This window comes from Corvus moneduloides, chromosome 4 (genome assembly GCF_009650955.1).
Source record: "Corvus moneduloides isolate bCorMon1 chromosome 4, bCorMon1.pri, whole genome shotgun sequence".
NCBI classification, from domain to species: Eukaryota; Metazoa; Chordata; class Aves; order Passeriformes; family Corvidae; genus Corvus; species Corvus moneduloides.
In genome coordinates this window covers 19,959,309-19,980,164 of record NC_045479.1, presented here as the reverse complement: position 1 = coordinate 19,980,164, position 20,856 = coordinate 19,959,309, and the positions used below count along the sequence as shown (strand labels likewise).

Below are 20,856 nucleotides of genomic sequence, written 5' to 3'. Positions count from 1 at the left end.
AGCTCATCTTCCTGATACTTTCAGCTAACTACTGGAAATTATAATAAAAGGGATCTCCACTTCCAGATCAGTAGCAAACACCCCAAAATGAAGATCTCACTACTATTAACAGGAGGAGGAACACACTCATTGCTCAAACAATGCCAGCAGTCAGTGCTCCACCCCTGTCCTGGGAATCTGGAAATGCTTCAGTGTCAGAACTGGAAGCCACAGAATAAAAGCCCTGATGTTTAGCTCACTAGAAATATAAAGATACCCTAGGGACCAGCTAATGCAATAAAGAAAAAATAAATAAATCCGAGTTGTTTTTAAGATAAATTCATACAGCAAATTCAAATTTGCCTTCAAGAGAAAATAACTCCTACTCTGAAAATCTTACTAACAGAAAGAAAACAGCACGAGGGGATTCTCCACTGATGTTTTAGGCTTTCCCATTTGTTTTCCACTAATGCAAGAATCACAAGAAACAGGACAACAACCACTACTACAATAGGTGGGAACACAAGGAAGGAATCAATCTGAAGCAGACAGCTTTTAGCAGTTTCTCATGTGAAGTCTCTTAAGGAGGTCTAGAAACAATCCAGCAGACCTTACAGTTCACTTGCTCCTCTCTGCTCCCAGCAACACATGCTGCTTATTCCCACAAGAGTTCCCCATAGCTGCCATAAAAGGTTAGCAACTTGCCCCAAGATGGTGTCATTTTGAGCAGAGCTGGACACGAACACAATTCAAATCCTTGGCAGGAGCCTTCTGAGCACGCTATGTGCTCACACATCTTTTTAAAAAACTGCAACAAAGCAACACCAAACTCTTTGTCACTCACTCTCAACAACAGCAACATGACCCCTGTATAGACAGGGGAAATAATGTCAAAATTTCAGTTCAGAGGCCACAGCCTGCAAGGCACAAAGGCATGGAAGGGGGCAGAGTAATGGTGAGTGCACACCAACTGCAGAAGATGGGGCATGGGTACTGGAGAACCTCAACTAAGGAAAAAGCTCATGAGGTAACCAAGAATTAACTTAGGAGACAATATTTATGAAAGAGTAATGGTATTATGACAGTGCTTATCACTAAAACCTCTTCCCCAACTCAACAAATTTACTCACTCTTTTCTTTGCATCAGAAATTCCAAGTTTGTACACGTACACCTCTGAAAAAACAGAAATTCCAAGTTTGTACACGTACACCTCTTGAAAAAACAGACACACTTCAGTATTTACAATGCATTTGATAGGACAACCACTTTATTACAAAGAACAAACAATGCTTCAAAATAAGACTAATCAACTTGTATTGTACAAAATGTCAGTTTCCTTGTAGAGGTCATTAAGTAACAGGCTGTAAGACTAAGTTCACGTCAAATTCGCTATCTTGAAATACCAGATAACAACAGTAATACTTATTACATCTTCAGAGTTTATGGCATGATCATGTGCTCTACTCCAAACTACATTCAAAAGATATTGCTATAATTACTTTGAAAACACAAAGTGTAGGTTATTGTTCACTTCATTTCCACTTTCACAAGAACATTCTGAAGATGAAGCTGTAGCAGTGTCTGCCATAACTGGCACGACTGTCCTATGCTTACAGAGTCACAACCTCCCTAAGGAGTTTAGTAAACCTGGACATTTCTACAATATGGATACTGTAATCTGATAGATTTCAGCTTCTGTTACATCTCCTTTAGCAGTATCTAAAATAAATGGATAACATGGAGTCTCAAAGAGCTGGTGTCAACAGTCTTCTAAACTTTAAAATCGAACAATCAATATTTGTCTGATATCTAGTTGATAGGCAAACAGGTGGGATTTAGACATTATAAATACAGTTCTAAAAACAGACCACAAAGTGTATTTTACAGTGTGTACCACAATTTCAGTTTAAAGTAAAACTGTGAGCAACTGAAGAGTTGCATATGATCACTCTTCCATGTCACCCAACTTGGACAAAAAAGAGAAAGTGATGTCTTATGTCAAGTCAGCTGAAGAAAGCACACTCACAAGGAAATGATACTTTCATTGAAAACACCACAGTTTTACCCTTTGGTAGTCGTGACATACCCACTGAAAAAAGAAATTGTGCAAAGCATGTGAAACCAAGTGCAAAAAAACTCCACCCAGACACACCCAACAGGTTTTATTCTTAAATAACAACTCTACAATCACAGCTATCAACCAACAAAATCAAAGCCACAAGTGTTTTCTCTAAAGGCTTCTTTCACAGTACTAATAAGAAAAACCAAGTTCTATTCTTCTAGTTGACAGTTCATGTGTATGGTACTTTAGTTATCAGACAGTATTGGTAGTGAGATCCTACCTGACAAAATGGACCATTAAAACACAAATATCTTAAAGCCAGTTAACTTCAGGAAAAGTCCTATACATTCATACTATAAACACTGTTTAAAGTGAAACTGGGATATCTGTCATTGTCATAAACACATGATTTTTCTCTGGAGTCAATCCACATGTGTTACTCCTGTGCCACAATTAACACTATTATAGCCATTTATGGTCCCCAGCACTTTCTAGATGCTATTGTAGCATGTGATGCATTGCGATAATTAAGGCTGTATCAGCACTTCATTATAACCCTGATTCTCAGGGTAGCCAAAACTTGGCTATTAAATCTGCTCTGGGATGCTTGAGCTGCTAACTCTCTAGCATTTTAGTGATACTTCTCCCACCAAACCAGGCACATCATTGATTTTAGTTTCTATATTTACAAACGCTCTTAAGACAAATTTAACTGGAAGAGGCAAGAAATTCTACCTTGATGTATAATCTTTTGGCATTTGGGGCAAAATTAAAGTGCAAAGTATAAACTTCATTGCACAGTAAATAATTTAGATTTTATTTTAAAATAAATCTTATTTAGGTGCCTCAATCTGTTCACCTAGTGACCTTGTCCAACTCAGCCATTTTCCTCTACACTTTGGTAAACATAGTTTTATATATAGATACATAAATAGCATTTTAAATGTTTACCTTTATTTCACTACCGTGAACAAATTTTTTCTTTTCGCATAGGAATGGATCCACCTATTCCTAGAAGTAATGCTTGTTGATTTTATCAGCTAGCTAGTTAATGTAAAATGATGCATAGTAAAAGGGAGATACTGAACTTGATTGGCAGAATATATTGGTAAAGCAAACAAGCACTTAAGAAGATTAACTGGAATAAATATGTTGAAAGTTGCCATATAATATGTGCAAAATTGCTTACCATGTATTCTAAACTTTGGTTAAAATTTTCAGATTGAAGTTTTACAGAAACATTATGGAAGAAACACAAGTGATTATTAACACAGGAATGAGGTAAGTTATTATTAGTGCAAAAAGCAAGCATATGCTAAAAGCAAAGCATATGGATTAAAAAAAAAAGGAGAATGAATCTCATGGAAGTTTTAATACAAGACCAGAAAGGTCTCTTGTAAACATTGGTATTTACAAGTTTAAGATTTGTACAACTACAAAAGAATAATTATAAGTAATAGTAGTGCATTTACAATGAATTTACCTTTTTTTGTAATAAGAGCAATGGATAAGTTTATCTTTTTCCTTTTAAATTTTCAGGGGATATCTTTCAAGATTAAGATATTTGTTACAAATAGTAGAAAAAATCATTTCTTTACAAAAAAAGTATATATTAAAATATTTATACATTTTAAGTTACTATATAATAACTGGAAATTTTTGCCTTGTACTCAGGCACCACAATGAAGAATGTGGTATAAGGAACTGAAACCAAACAGAATTTGCTCATATACCAAATCTTTTGAATTATCTATGCAAGATCTGTAGAAATCATGGGGAATCTACCTCAAATACTACTGCTTGTGCCAATTCTTTTATACATTTTTAATTTGAAACCATATTATTACATTTTAACTATCACTACCAAGAAGAGCTGCTGGATAGAGTGTGATCCTCCACCCCACCACCTCTGATATATTTTCTATATGATACTCATACCTGAGCAAGGCTCTATAATGTTGATGTGTCAAACGTAAAAAAGGTTATATATTTTTAAGGTAAAAACAATGCAAAAATAAAATATTTGTAGCATTTACAAATAGTACAAGAGTTACATTAAACACTACATTCGAAACTTGGGATTTATTAAGTCGTTTCTACTTTGAGCCTGATGTTTTCATGTCTGCAAAAAGAAGGAGACATTGTTAAATGTTTCGTAATTTCACATGGTGTACACAGTTAAACACTTTCAAACAAATACTGTTTCAGAGTTCTGGGATACAGCTCATGGTCAAAACCCCTGCCAACTAAAGGGTTTAAACAGCATTGGAATAGTGAACATCATAGAAGACAATTTCATTGTTACTCCCCAACTTAGAAAAGCACATACTAAAAACCAAGCAGTGGAGCATTCAACAGGTGGGTCCCAGCCCACCAGCTGAGGTCAGCTACCCCCACACAACAGTTCCCTGCTGCCCAAGGGGGTGGGCACTCTGCCCTTCCTACCTTCCTCGGTGCCCACAGGACCTCTTGCTGAGCAAAGCCAGCTCCCAACAAAGCTAGGCCAGAAACAGGAAGGAGTGGGATGAGAAGCTGGCAAATTTCGCTTTGAGACCCTGGATTGGCTTACTTACAAGGTGAGCCAGAACTGACCAGGCTAAAACTAATCATTATTTTCAGTGAATCCATTCCCATTCCCAAATCACCATGAACCAGTACAAATTCAAGGCCAGGGACAAGACAAAACCTCTTCTGCCTGTGATACAGACTTTAAAGTGTACATGCATCACAAAAATGCACCTTACATCACCTGGTGGAATTTTTTTTTCATTTAGGAGGCTGGAAAGACTGAAAAACCCCCTGATGGCACTGTATGTCATGTACATAATGAGCATTATTGGATTACTTCTTATTAGATTAAGAAACTTTTGAGTTGAAGTGAATCCCAGGGAAGTAAGAAGCAACAACTAGAATTGCATAAAACTCCCATAAGGAACAAAACAACATTTCAAGAAGTTCACATGCAGTGCTGTGTTGGTTCTGGAGTTACAATGCACAGCTCCTGCCCCACTCAAATGCTGTATGTGACAGTGACTTTACCTTGGAGCCACCGAACCTGCGTGGCCGGGCCGTAGCCTCTCTCGTTCTTGGCTGAAATCCTGAACACTATGGCAGGCCGGGAGGTGTAATCCACGTGGGCGTTGGATAGCTGGGCAGCAGTCACTATACAGGAGGTTTTAAGACCACAGTATATCCTCATAAATACAAGTTGACTTGGATTTTCCTGTAATTGTGTGGAACGGATGGCTAAGTAGGCAGAATATTCTAAAATATTTCCAGAGGGTGAAGCAGGAGGCTCCCAAGAAAGATGAATACAGTCGACACTCTGAAGAAAAAGAGAAAAGTATGATAGTATGTAGCTAACCATAAATATATAAACAATATTAAAAAACCCCAAATTCTAAAGATTATGTGAAAATTCTAACCTATCATCACAACTCTGGAGATAAGGATGTTTTTCGACATTTTTTTAAGAAGCGTGGTAAACCCCTATAGATCTAAGGATGCAAGACTAGAAAATCATGGGGAAACCATCAGATGATTGAATGTATATCTGCTAACATGATCCATAAGTCTTAAAATAATTCTTTTTAGCAAATATCTTAAAGAACATCATATCAAGCAGAGTTAACCAAGTAAGCACTGGGCACTATTTTATATGACAATTTAAACTTAAAAATAACCCCAAAAACAAACCAACTCTAACCAAGAGTTCTGACCAGAATTTTAAACATCAGAACCAGAGTTACCTATATTTCTCACCTTGGTGATTTTGACTGTTGAAGGAGCTCCAGGAAAACCTGGAATGCACGTCTTGAATTCACTGATTTTACTGAAAGGCCCAACACCACATCCATTAATTGCAGCAACTCTGAACCTGTACACTGTGCCTGGAAACAGATCCTGTTTCTTAAGTAATCTGTAGTCTGGTACATCTGCACCTTCCGTCTGAAAATAAAGCAACATTTGTGTTAATTTTAAAAATGTTCTAGACACAATTAGCCTAAAAATGTATAAGGTCGTAAAATGAGATTAATCTCAGTTTAATTGAAACTGAAAATCTATTTAATACTGTTGTACTTACATCAAAATTTATGAAAAGGTTTGGACTGAGGCACTCTCTCACCTCAAAACAGCTGATCTAAGATGCAATGTGAGACTACATCTCTAGACCGAAAGATACCCCATTTTTTCAGTCATTTAAATGAAATTGCACCTTGTGGTTACTTTTACTCAGGAAAGTAAAGTAGCATTTACAACTACATAAGTTATGATTTAGTTAACATAATCTTCTGTCATAAAAAAAGAGTTTTATTTCAAAACCAGTTATTCCTAAAGTTAGGAGCTGCAGTTCAATGTGCAGGTAACCAAAATGTTTTTAAAGAAAAGCACTGTAAGTTAGTAACAAATAGCTTCCTGGAACATTGTGTGCTACCATACTTCCATGATTAAAGTATGCATTGATGCATCACTGATACTTAGAGTGGAACTATTTTCCTTCTGAATAATGTGTAAGAACCACAATCAATGTAAACAGTGTCAAATGCACTGTGCTCTTTAAAACTAAGACATACGATATTTATAGTGAAGCTTTCAAAGAAAGGTTTCTGTTATTTTGTTTCTGTCTCAAGAAGACATGATTTTTGTTTCCAGTTCACTAGGACATCACTAATTTACACTTTTACCATCAAAACTGTTAACACTTTTGCAAGTTTCACACTCATAGTTTTCATGTATCAACTTACATGTACAAAACCTTAAGTTAGAAAGATCTAATACAAAAGATTCTACAGTTCCAGATCTAGTCTTTTTAAACAGTGATGTCTTACTAGTATCTTTAACAATTTTTATGCAAAGATTCTGGGAACAGAGAAGAAATGGAAACATTTCAATGCTGGACTGAAATAACATATTAAGAAATTGTGGGGTTTTCAGTTTTTAAGAATTTTTATTCACTTGAAAGCTTAGTAAGTTTAAAATTGTTTCCTAAGGCAAGAAATAAGAAAAGAGTTAGCAATAGCAAAATAAGATATTTTGTATTATCATACATTAACAACAAAAGAAAATTCATCCAGTTTAGGAAATAGTAAAAAGAGATCAGAAAAATACATGTGGAACTACTGGTCATAAAATACAAAACTCCTACAAGCACCAGCATCTGCTGCAGTATCAGAAAATCCCACATTTTGTTGTGAACTGTATAAGCAACAGATTCTGAAACAGGTATGTGCAAGTTACATCAGAGAAGAACCAGCAGCTACCTTGCTATTGATGTTCAGTGTTTCCTCTGGCAGCAAGTAGAACTGGCTCACCACAGCACTGTTGTTCTTAAAAATTCCCACATCATACCACCGGCGGTCCCTGGCTTTCACCGGTGCCGGCGGCCTCTGGGGAGCTCTCTAGTATTTGAAGAACATGTCATGTAGATTACCCATACTTCAATGCCATGGAAAAAAACTAAGGCTCTAGTTTATTTAAGAGACAACCCCCTTTTATACCAGTGTTACTTTCTTATGCTTCAAATGAATATGCATGTGTTATTCAAATACCGTGCAAAACCAACTGGTTCTTATAATTGACTTAGACACAGTCTGTCATTTAAAAAGCAACAGCTGGGATGTCACATCTAATATTCTAAACAGGGAGGGGAAGAAGTTTAAAGCTGTAGAACTAGGTGTCCGTAGCAGTATGTAGTTGTGAGTTAATTTCTCTCAGAGGTCAAGAAGTCTCCCAAGGTGGTCCAACATCAGCAGCTCCCCCTGGGGCTCAGCTGTACCTCAGCCCCACACGTGCTCCTTGTCAGGCCCTGCGGAACTCGCCTGCAGCTGAGAACAGCCCTCTGCTGTGGCGCGGGGCATTGGGATGCAGGGCGTGCAAACTGCTCCTGACTGACCCAGAAACACAGACTGGCTTTCTCGCTGGTCTCCAGGCACCAGGGAGGGCACTTGCACAGTCAGGTGCCCAGCACAGACAGGCCAGGATCCTGCTAGCATGGAAATGGGGCAGGAGCTGCAACTGCTCTTGGCAAAAGCACCCCAACCCTTTAGTTGCAGCTGCTTCTCCCCATCCTCAGTTCCTCGCTTTTGGTGGCAACAGTGGCACCTTGGGTTTGTGTATTAAGTTGTAAGCAGGTGAAATAGGAAGCATTTACTTTTTCAGGCAGTATTTACAGCTTGCATAGTCAGTCCCCATCTCCTCTAGGGAAAAACATCAAGATGTCAGTTAAGTTACGTTTCAAAACTATAGAATCAGCAGCTAACACTAGTCTGATCTAATACATACTTCATTTTAAATTCAGTTGTGCATACAGAAAAACTTTTTACATTTGCACATCATGCAGCAGACCATTCCACTGTGCCAGTTGATAAAAATGATTCAACAGCTGAAACACGTACTTGGATCTCCTCCCAACTACACAACTGCTCCTCAGAGCCACATCAAACCCACACAATGCAATTAGTTTTACAACAGAAATGTTTACCCCTGAATTATTCACTTCAAGCTCAAAATAAACATTGCTTTTCTTTCAGAAATACAATTAAAGGAGAACAGAAGAGCCCTTACAACTAATCAACAGAACAATAGGTAAAGCAATTTGATAATACTTTTTCAGACTTACAGAGGAGTGTGAATCATTTGTCTGTCCAGTATTGACCCTTGCTGAAGGCATGACGTAAGCAGTTTCAGCAGCTAAAAGCAAAAAGTTAAATTTTAAAAACTCAATCAGTAGAAAAATTTTAACACAAAACCCACAGAGTATGAAAGTTGACCTTAATAGCCATTTGTAAGCATTTGTTGCACAAGAACATCTCAGACCTCTTTTGCATGCAGTTCTATTTATAACACAAACTAATTTTGGCTTCTGTCATATTCACAGAACAATTCTGGGAGTCTGGCATTGGAGGCTGCTACAGATAATACAAACAGAAGGCAGGACTCAGAAAATCCTAAAAAGTGACAGGATTATGAAATCAATATAAAATATTTGCAAACAAATAATCTAAACACCAGATTGAGGCACATACTGGGGACATTGTATGAATAGTCTAAGTGTGAAATCTTAATTTGATGGCATTGTTTCTGACATCAATACAGTCTGAATTTTGAACATAAGCAGTTAACCTATAAACAATCCTAACAACTGGGAACAGAGCATTAATTAAATTTAAAATGGAATATTAAAAGAAAAAAAAAGATTAAGCACATAAGTAACACAAGGAAGTATTAGTATTCTATGCTTGTGGTCCTGGGTTTTGCTTTTAAAATATAATAGTGCTTGGTAAAAATTATACTATGCACACAACATCAACATCAGAATACAGTTCTTTAGTTAACACTTAAAACAACAACAAGCACAGCCTGTTGATATTTGTCAAAAACAAGACTTGAAAAACTACCCATTTATTTTCTGCACTGCTGCTTATTTTGGATATTTCCAGCAGACTGTGAAGAAGCCAGCACATCTGACTAGCAGTGAGCTGGCCACATTAACAGGCCATATTCATTACAGAGGTCAGTTGCTTAAAATCAAAATCATCTGAGGTTACTGTTTTAGTCTTTTGCTGACAAAACAGACAATCACGAATCAATGAAAGCAAATGTGCAACGGGCACCAAAACTGGCTGCCACTGATATATAGAAAATGTACCTCTGCATAAATGAAGATTTTTCACTTACAGGAAATGTGATTTACAAATGCATAGAAGGAATATCCTGATTTTAAAAGATGTATAAATGCTAGCAGAGGTCATCCAGGCCGCACAAGGTCTTCAATGCACAAAGCCCTATCTATATCCCAGGTACTACTCAAGACGGGAATCCCACCACACTAGAGGAACTCTGATGGCCTTAGAAATATATGGCTCAAAATACAGTATGTGAAACACATTTCAAACCTTCAGATTTTGAATTGAATGTTGTTAGTGAAGTTTCATCTTTAACAACTGCCCCATTTGTACTTGATGATTCAGTTTTAACAGCCTGCTGGGTTACCATAGTTTGTGTGCTGGAGACAGTACTGGATACAGAAGCATCAGGATTTACAGTTTGTTTGTCCAAGTCATGTAATTCACCTACATTTGCTGATGTCTGAGCACCTTAAAGAAAAAGAAAATATTAGCCAGAATTCAATATTGATAACACAACACATCTCAACTTGATCTAATGGATTTAGTTTCATTTAAGTTTAGCTCAGAATTAGGTTAGAACAGGTCTGATTATATTGATTGCTAACGCCTACTTTAGGTATATAACTGAACAGAAGTTTGTCTACACAGTCATAAACAGATGTATGTAAACAGTTATTTTAGGCTTGCTGTTCTTTATGTATTTGGTCACCAAAAAAAACTAATTTGGGAAAAAAACTGCACTAAAATAAAGCATCCACATAAATCAGTATCACAGATTAGTAACAATCAATTTAAGATTAACCCCTGTAGAAGTCTGTTTCTCATTTAGCAATAAGAATCAAAATTTCCACATCTAATTAAATTACACTGTGAAGAAAATAAAAATCCAACTACCTGTAAAATACATTGAAGTAAAATATAAACAGATAAGGTGATTAAGCCTGGATTCACTACACTGAACCTAAGGCATTTCAGTGAAATGCATAAATCAGAGCCTTGTCATCTTTTATTTCCTCTACAGTCAGAGAGAAACATGCCTCTCTCTACGTTGCCTGAGATTTTACATCAGCCAATAGCTTTTCACTGCTAACAGACAGACACATTGTCAGTTTGGAATTACTATCACCATAATGTTGTAAAATGTTATCTGTCCCTTTTTATTTGATGCTAAAAATGACTATTTATGTTTAAAGAGACACGTTTGCCATCATAATAATGAATATATTGAGAATTTCATGTGCCTTGCAACACTTCAAACAAGTTAAGGTTTCAATTTTCTTCATATATTCTAAAAATATATTCAGTAATAACTAACACAAGTTGAGTTTTTTAAACTACAAAGGACTCTTAAATAATTTTAAATTACAAGACAGAAACAATCTTATTTTATGTTTTTGAGATGAACTTTAACTCTCACTTTTTAATTACTTTTTTTCTATAGTCATCTTACTTGAAGTACAAACAGGCAAAAGAGAAGGGGCATTTGATTCTTTGAATCCTGTAGCATCTGCGTGGTTTTTCATAGTCTCCTGTGTAACCTTGTTTTCAGGTGCTGCAACCTTTTCTTTTCCTTCTACTTTTGAATTGGATGAAAGGGAAACTTGGACCTAACCAAAACAACACATTTGTTAAACTGCAAAGTTCAGAAATTTCAATTGCAAGCATGGCATGAAAATGCTTGCTCATAAATAACAATACAAATTCCTCCAAGAATTCCCCCTAGTACTTTAAATTAGACCAAGAAATCAACCTCTCAACCCACCTTACCTTAGCCATTATAGAACAGAGACTCAAACACTGAGTTGACTTGGACTTGTCCCTGACACACACTAAATTTTATCTGAGAGTAAGCTCATGTTCTATTGTCATTACATGGAAGTTCATTGCTGTGTACATTTAGTCTACTGAGGGGACTTTAACAGATGAGGAAAATCCCAATTACAGAGGCTTTCAACATTTGCTTTCCTGACATGTACTTGAGATATTTCTACTCTTAGTGAAATTTATAGTATTTCTACATGTGTTTTCTCCAGGAATACATAATGGATCCCATACAGATCTAAGACTTCACACAACTAAGAAAAGGTCCAAAGTTCTAAAAATGGGATCCTTTAGCCAGAGTTTGTCCTCATTCTTTCTGTTAAATTGGCAAAATAGCGGAACATGTACACACACAGGCCACAACCAGACAGATAATAATTGGATTTAACCTGCTGTAGGAACTTACAACTAAGCAGACTAGCATAAAACTAAACTAGACCAACGAAGAAGGAATATGCCTTATTCCTTTTGCTTCCCACATTAATGTCACCAACATTTTCAGGAAGAATAATATTTCTACTGGTGTCAGGCTCCCAGTTAGCATTGTGGAAGGCAATACACTTGCAATTCCTTTCTTCATTAACAAGAAAAGGACTTGAAAGACTGTCTCTCAATCCTAAAAGCAAAAAGTATGTAAGAAAACAGACAACTACTTCAGCAGGTGTCTTTTTGTTTTATTTGTTTTTTTTTTCCTAAGATCTAAAAATTATGCAGGGAGTTTTAAAACTGAGGAAGTGTTCTGGCAGTTCACTACCTTCCCATACTGTTTTGACACTTAAGCATTTTTCAGTTTACACTTACATTATTAGGAATGAGATTATTTGTTTGGCTGGGATGATCCACCTTCATTTCTGGATAAGGGACACTAGGCAATGATTGCGGACTTTGATGTAGAGAACAGCCACCTTGCATGCAAACAAAAGCAAATTCCCATCAGTTATGTAAAACTTCATATTATGATGGTTGGAACCTATTTCAGTAAGGAAGAGGGAAGCCAAAGTTGCCTGAAGGAAAACGTTGTTGTAAGCCTGAAATGAAACTGTATGGCCAAACAGTCAGATAAAATCCCTTCCTCACTGCTTCCTTCCCCAGATTGGGGTCAGCATTCTACAAATACCTTCATAACTCAGACAGCTGGCCAAAACCAACAGAAACAAGTGAAAGGGGAATTTTCTATAATTATGATGCAGGCATTTGGGGAATAACCAAAGAAACAGGGTGTCTCTCTGCAAAGAAACAGGGTCTCTCTCTCACAGAATGGTTCTTTACAAAACAAACTCATATTTATTACTTATGCCACCCTCCAGTCTGCCTGCGCACAAACATTAGTGTAACGTGATCTGACTGCTACCTTGTGAACTCAGCACAGATGTCTCAGGAACGCCAGTACCAGGAATTCCAGCCACCGGGGGCACTGGTGAGTCAGCATGTAATTGAAGAAGATACCCTTCAACTGTAGGGACTTCATCCCACTTCAATTGAAAAGAGTTGGTTGTAGCTCTAATCAGTTGTACCTGTGATGGTGCCAGAGGTCTCTCTACAAGAAACCAATAAAACACAGACAGCATGTTAGAAATTGCCCTCCCTTACCAGTTTATTAAATATCTGCATATTGCAAGCAAAATCTTTTTTCACTGATGTACAATATATACCAGATTCAACAAGAAACCACTGTCAAAGGTGGCAAGTCAAGTCAGAGAATCACAAAGTGTCTTTTTAAAGTGTTCAAAAATGCTCCAGTTTTGATGCTTTGTTTTTAATGGTTCTTCTGCTGCCAGTAGGTCTTTGGGTTGTAGCTACGTCATCGAAGGGATTACAGAGGAAGGACTTGTGCTTTCCTAAAATGCTGCAGGTAGCTCTTTGGCTCCTAAAGCTTTACATATTCCTCTAATTCACAAACTATTCCTCTTCCTTTTTGCTTGCTCTGTGTAGCTGAAGTGAGCTTTCCCTCTAACAACTTCTACACAGGCTGAAGCCTAGACATGATTAATGCCAATGGCTTGCTCCTCTCACATGCCTCTATGCCTGACTAGGCTGCAATCTTCAGCAGCTGCTACTCTTTTTCATTTTCTGATTTTCTGAGGGAAAAATGAAATGGGAGAAAAAGAGTTCTAGTCTAGTTCCCTCTCTCCCAAACACCATCTCAGTGTCCTGCCATCTATGCAGCTACCAATGAGTGATTAGTGCTCCAGAATTCCCCTCACTGCCAGGAACAATTTGGGCCCTTCTTAGATTGAAGAATATCTTTTTGCAGTCCAAGAGATGAGGAAGCATCAGCAGCAATGATCCCAAGAGAAGAAGGGATTTGGTGAAAAAAGTACATAGTAGCAGAAAAGATAACTAAAAAGAGAGACCAGGAACCCTGAGTTTAGGCAAAACAGCCTTTAGCATCTTGTGTCAACTGACTGTGGCATGCAGTGCAGAATTCAGCACAAAGTTCTTTCAGCGGCTTTAAACAAGCCTTTCTCATTTTTTCATTTTAAGTAATAACCTTTAAACAACCAGCAGTGAAGCACGATGTTAAAATAATCTTTAAAATGTAAATAATCTTGGAGTTTGCTACAGCTTTAATGTTGTGATCATCAATCATGCAAGCTTTCCATATGTTAATAAAATACACAATGTATTATTTATTTCTGACTCACCAGTATCAAGGTACCAAAGATCTTTGCAGCAAACTTGATTGTTCCAAGCTTTTCTGTAACCATCTCTACCACTCCAGATATACAGACGAGTGCCAACAGCTACAGCACAGTGTCCTGCTCTTGGCCCTGGTAACAAGTTACTTTTGTCCTCCTGGCAATCTGAGATCAGACCTATCCATTCTGTGGTATCTAGTAAATGAAACTCACAGCATTTAGTTTCTAGATGTTTTCCAAAACAAGAAATAAAGATGTTAACACACTTAACTGCTCAGAAAAAAATGAAAATAAATCACCTCTGTTTTTATAGACAACTGCATTTAAAACTGAAATATTACAAAGAGAAGGTCACTTTCCAATAAGTGTGCAAGATAAAATCAATTAATACAGGCTGATTTTCTGACCTCTGGTTATCTCTCTCAGGCAAATAGATCAGAAGTTGAGGATTCAGGGATAGTACTATCATGCTTAGAAAAACCTCATTTCAGAATCTGTCTCTTGTGTTCTACAAATGAAGAAGGAGCATTTACATTATTTAGTATTAAAGTTGTATTAACAAATATTTGCAGACACAAATCTGCTGAATCTTCAAAGAAAAATAATAATTAAAATATTACTTTTCAAGTAAGATGCAAAAAACTGGCAACTTCTTCAGTCAGCCACGATTACAGCTATGTATCCTAAACTTTTCTCAAGGTCTTCAAAACAGTTACTCTACTCTGTTAAGAAAATGTTAATTCAAAATGCCCACTCCCAGAAAGGCAGAAACACTGACCCAAATTAAGGTAAGAAAATGAACCGGTGCATTTCCATTCACCATCAGAAGCAGAAATTTCACCTCCTGCTGACTGTGGAACCCATCCACCAAAAACATACATTCTGAAACACAGGAAAAGAGGGAAGAGGGGAAAAGAAAAGAAAAGCCAGTTAATATCCAGATCTGCTGCATGTGCTCTCTCAAACTAGGACAAAACAGAAAATTTCCAGTGTTTTACAGTTTTGGTTCACAGCAAATTTTATTTGTATCTATCCTCTTTAGGAAGTACTGTTGCAGATATCTACCTTCTAAAATTTTTGAGTAAATTAACTGATTGAAAAACCCAACCACACAAAAAAATCCTGGAAGCTCCTCATGCAACTTCCTAGAAATAGAAGTGAATACTGTAACATTTAACAAAACACCAAACTGCTAACGCTCTCCGAAAATCACACACATACAACAGAATTTCTACAATCCTTTACTGCAGACCCCTCAATAAGTCATGCTAAAATGACTGGCATCTAACTCAGATATCAAAATTCAAAAATATAATGCAGGCTACAAACTACTAACATTTTAAGTAAATAATAAAAAGCTAAGCTGTTGCATCAGAAGATATTAAGCTTTCATATTTCTTTACCCCCTTGCCTCTTTCTCCTCACACCAGCTTGTAAATTGATAAAAAATGCACTGAAACCCATGTTTAAAAATCCATTTTATCAATACTACCTGCCAAAACAAACCACACTGGCAAGAAGCAGAGTAATGAGGAGCAGACTACAGAAAAAGCAGGGAATAGTTTGGCCTGGAACTAGTTTTAGTCTTTGAGCAGTTTCTTTGCATATCTACCTCATCTGTGTCACACACAGAGGCACTCAAGCTCACTCCTGACAGAGCTTAGGCCCAGCTGAGGCTGCCCCAGAATGCACAAAGAAGCCCAGAAAGCTGCTGGTGGGTTGGGCAGATTGTCCTGCTGCATGGAAACACTGGCAGTTTGATACCCTTAAGTTAACAGTGGTACTGAAACAGCAGCAGAAAACTATTCTACAGGGCTGATGTTTATACTGAGCAGTAGTGGATAAGCATCATCATTCTCCTACTAGGTGTACCTTTCTAGAGTTGAGCTTTTAACAACAGACATACTTGTTTCCTATTACATTGGCCGTATGGAGACTGCGAGGAAGTGGTACTGTCCCTTTGGTTTCTGGTCTTGACCAGGTCATGGTTTCTAAAAGAAAGAGAACAAAATCCTCAATAAAAAAAAAAAAAACTTGTTACTACATATTTCAATACCTAGATTTTAGGAGGGAACATACCTCTAATATTCAGCAAAATAAAATGCTACCTTCTTAAGATGGCTACTTTAAGAAAAAAGGTGCAACAACAAGCACTTGGAACTTCTTTTAAAAAAACACAGGAAATACTGAGAAACTAACGGTTTATCAAGAACATATATTATGGTTTCACTATGGTTATTCAACTTTGTTCCTTTAGAGTGCTTTAAAGACTATGATAACCACCTCACAGTGTACCTGAATCAGGGAGGATAATATATGCAAACAACGCTGTATCTATTTAATTCCAAATATTACAAGAGGCTAACACTCTGGTGTCTCAACAATATCTGCACCACAGCATGCCATTAACCATTCTATATTGCAATTTTTCCCCTCAGCCAGCAAGCACTGACTTCTGCTGGCAAACCAACTCACCTATGTCAAGTTCCCAGAGATCATTAAGCCGACAGCCACACATCCCTCCAAAAATATACATCTTTGGGCTTCCCACATCTTTTCTGCAGTACACAATGGCTGTGTGAGATTCTCGGGGAGATGGCAAGATTCCTTTGGTCACAGGAATGCTCCAGCCAACCACGCCAGACCCATGTTGCAGCTCCAGTTCATAGAAATCATTTAAATATCTAGGGTATTATTGTCAAAGTATGAAAAACTCACTTATAAGCATGATGACAAGTGCGCTTTAAACCCTGACCATTTCCAAGTATTACAGACTTCTGTCTTGGGAGGGTGTAGAGTTTTAAACTGTCAAAACATTTGATGCATTGTGGACAGTACCAAATCTGGATTTAAAATGGATTTAAAACAAAAAAAATTAACAGTTATAACTTGTTGCCTCTAAGAAAACACACTCTCTTATTTGCTACACTTTATTACACGAAAGAAACATTGAACACTGGAAAACAACATTCCTTGCAAAAATTGCTACATATGGACACACTTGCAACAAACTGCAAAGTTGTGAGAAATACATGATGACAAGAGATACTAGAGATTGATTTCTGCAACTCTAAGGCAACAAAGGTAAGAAGAAGCTGTTTGTTTTCTTGTGTCTTCAGGCTGGCCAACAGACAATTACCCATTTGTTGCTGAATCTATCAGCAAGTTATTTTTAGATAATGGTGTTTGAATCTTGGCATTCACACCAGATACCTCTTGTTTACTGAGCTTGAAATTGCCAGTTTATAGCTCAGTGGATATAAGTGCTCTGAACTGCAGGTGAATGTGGATATAAAACTTCAGCATTAGAGCACAGTTTGCTGACAATAAAGGCAACTTCAGCTGTTACTGTAAAAAATTTCCAGATGAATTCATAACTGTTTTTCACAGCAATATAGAAGAAACATCCATCATGAGTTCCCTGATGACTCACGAGACTTTGCTGATTGAGGTAATTCTAACAAACAAGCCATTCTTAAAAACATCACCCAAAATACTAGGAAAAATACCAAAGCCTACTCAGGTTTCCCTACAGAAGTGTCAGAGCTGTCAGTCAGTGTTTCATATTGTGAGATTAGCAGAAGGAATACTTAAGCTTCTTCGCATGTAACCCCTTCACTGCACAAATAATCCAACTTAGAGTGCTTGGTATGCAGGACAGCCTGCCTAGAATGTTCCTTTTCAAAGCTGTCATATCTAGTAATTTGTTTTTAAAGCCATTAAATTCAAAGACAAATCAGCATACCTGGGAACGTTATTATTTGAATCTTCACTTTCATTTGCCAGGCCACCAAATAAATAGCACTTGTTACCATATAAAGAAAAGCTGTGGCCAAGCCGAGGACAGGGTGGTGATCCATTTGAAGGAGCTTGAGGTTTTACTTTTTTCCAGAGCCATCGACTTGCCTTGAAGACAAGAAAAACATATTCAGAAATAATTTCATTTATAGTCAGCCATAACAAATAGAATTAATATAATATTAACACTTGTATATTTTCTGAATTATTTTTAAGGGAATGCTGGGCTTTTTTTAGGACATACATTAAAAGAGACATGTAAGAGCTAACCTTAATAAAACATTAAATATTTTATACTTTATAGATGGAAGCCTCTATTTCAAAGTTATTTAGAATAAACTTTAGATTCTGAAGAGGGAAAAAAATCTTTCTGAAGAAGAGCAAAGCCCATCTAACTTTCCTGTGCAGTTGGTTAAATAAAACGTGTTTGTTCATAAACAGATAAATAAACTAGTTCTGAAAATCAAAACATTTTCATACATTTCCTACCTGCAATTCATATAAATCATTGCTATATCTTCCATATTCAACCATTCCTCCAAAAACTAGTATTCTGGTACCATCACAAACAAATCCGTGTGCTGCACAGCCTGGAGGAATATCTCCCCTTACAGCAGGAAGGAACCACTGATTTGTAACTACAGTAGGAAAAAAAAAAAACAAAACCAAAAACCAGAAAAAAAGGATAAGAAAAATATTTTGAACACTGAAATACGTATTTTTAAACACCTCTGCTTTTTAAAGAATTACCTTTTATTTGCAGATAACTGTGAATGAGCTACTTGCTTCACACTAAGTTTTAAACAAATTCTTATTCTTTTTAATAAAAAGAAAAGCAAACACCTCTATCAAACCAATGTTACTCAGTATATGCATGAGCCCATGAGGTTACTGTAACTAAGTCAGTCATGAAGGGTAACCCAGCAATTTAATAGACCTGCCAAGAATAGAGGCTAATGGGGAACACAAGTGCAGTTCCACACAAAAGAGATAACCACGCTAACTCAGAGGGAGCTAGCCCTAGAAACAGAATTATTAAAGCTACAGCAGCATGGCACTGTGCCTGGACTTAATAGCCCTATTCAAAATCTAATTACACTGTTCTAGGACCCATTTTAATATCCACAGAGCGCCGCACTGATACGCGGGAGAGGAGAGGCAGACAGTCAAGAAAAAGCAACCGTTTGATCCAGCAGCAGCATATTGGTGTTTAAAGTGTTCTGGAATTTAAGCATTACAGGGGACAATGTCTTCTTTTTCCTACACTGTTTTGTGAGCATGAAGAGGAGAAGTATGAAATTAGAAGCTTCCAGTGAACGTTGCTGTAGGGGATTAAGATGCTCTCACTGTGTGCCAGCTCCTCGAAAATCATCACATGCATAGCAAGGGCCATGGATGACATCGCACACTCTGGCAGCTCAGGTCATAGCCCTGCATCTTAAACCCCAGAGAAAAGAAAGGTCAGTTTGGGCCAAACACTCGTCCAGAAACTGGAACAACTGAGTCACGATCCTTTCTGTCACTGCTGCAAAAGCAAAATACCTTAAGCATAAAGTCTGGGCAGAAAAAACCCAAAAAGTCATGATCAGACTCACTCAAAAGGCAGCCATCAGAACCTCTGTTCTGACAGGAGTTTTCTTTGGATTACTTCTCAGAACAGAAAGGTTAAGTGATTTTTTTTTCCGCCTCCCCTCAAAAAATGTGATTTAAGCACAGTAGATTTTGAAGCTATCAGAGAAAAATCTGCCTGGAAAAACCTCAAGCAGCCAACACTGGCTGACTGAGAAGCACAGATCAGTCCCTTAACTCTCCCGTCTCGGCCCAAACCCTGAAATTACATGCAAGTTTTCCAGCCTCATTCAGCGTTCCGCACAGTAACTATTTAGGCGTCTAATCTTTCACAAATAATATCGGTCTCGGGCAGCTTCCTGTTTGGAAAGGCTCCCGATGCCAACATGTTCACTTTTCCAAACAACATTCCCATTCCAGCGCGTCCAGCTCTCCTGAGCCGCCGCCACCAGAGGGAAGGAGGGGGATCCGGACACTCGTGGGGACTAATCCCGCCTGCCGCCATTCAGCCGCGACCTGCCAGGGGAGAGAGGCTCCGCACCCCTGCGCGAGAGCCGGGGAAAGCAGAACAGACCGAGACGCACCGGGAGATTCTCCCGGTCGCTCTTCCCCAGGGAGGACCACGAACCCCGCAGCACCAGCCAGGGCGCAGCACCACCCCAGGGAAGACCCCTGGCCCAGGCGTGTTTCCCGCCCCGCCATTTCGGCTCCAGGCAGCTCCTCAGCCTGCCGGCCGCCCCCTCAGCCGAGCCTCCCGCGGGCACTGCCGGGGGAGGGCGGGAGGCCCGGGGGGGATCCCCGGCGCCGTGCGGAGCCCGGTGCCACCGGCGGTCGCAGACGGGACAGCCCCACCGCTGTCCCCCCCCGCCCCGCCCGCCCCGCGGCGCGGCCCCGCCCCGCGCACCCGTGTTGTAGACGTGCAGCTCGTCGGCGATGCCCTCGTTGCCGCCGCCGAAGATGATGAGCAGCTCTCGGATGGCGACCGCACGGTGCCCGTGGCGGGAGCGCGGCACCGGCCCCGTGAAGGAGGACACCCGCCTCCAGCTCAGCCCGGCGGCGGCCGCCGCCATCTCAGCGCCGCTCCCACAACGCACCGCGCGGCCGGGGCAGCCCGCCGGGGAAGGGCGAGCGCTGACGTGAGGGCGGCGGGTCCGTGTCCCGCCCCGCGGCCGCCTCCGCCGCAGCCCCGGCTCGGCACGGCCCCCTGCGCTCCCGCGGAGCCCCGGGGCTCGGCCGTGCTCCGACGGGAGCCCCTGTGGAGGGGCTTCCCGCCTGCAGCGCACCCCGCCCGAGGGGTGCTCCCTCAGCTTGGGGCACCCGCTCTCCCTCCGAGCCCTCAGAAACGTGTAGCACATTATG

General features: G+C 39.0%; 1 protein-coding gene across 2 annotated transcripts; it reads right to left on the bottom strand.

The window, feature by feature from the left end:
• Positions 1 to 1,218: 1,218 nt before the first annotated feature.
• Positions 1,219 to 20,609, bottom strand: HCFC2 (host cell factor C2). Of its 2 annotated transcripts, XM_032106539.1 has the most exons (16): positions 20,402 to 20,608; positions 18,418 to 18,566; positions 17,876 to 18,036; positions 16,606 to 16,814; positions 16,037 to 16,121; positions 14,909 to 15,012; positions 14,137 to 14,325; positions 12,843 to 13,028; positions 12,293 to 12,396; positions 11,121 to 11,277; positions 9,938 to 10,138; positions 8,662 to 8,732; positions 7,304 to 7,441; positions 5,805 to 5,990; positions 5,082 to 5,367; positions 1,219 to 4,164 (listed from the first exon to the last, which is right to left on the bottom strand). In XM_032106539.1, the coding sequence occupies exons 1-16, from the start codon at positions 20,565 to 20,567 to the stop codon at positions 4,139 to 4,141; spliced, it is 2,418 nt and encodes an 805-aa protein (XP_031962430.1). In that variant the 5' UTR covers positions 20,568 to 20,608; the 3' UTR covers positions 1,219 to 4,138. The 2 variants fall into 2 exon arrangements, with proteins under 2 accessions (XP_031962430.1, XP_031962429.1); XM_032106538.1 differs by lacking the exon at positions 1,219 to 4,164 and having other exon boundaries at positions 4,171 to 5,367; positions 20,402 to 20,609.
• Positions 20,610 to 20,856: the final 247 nt, after the last annotated feature.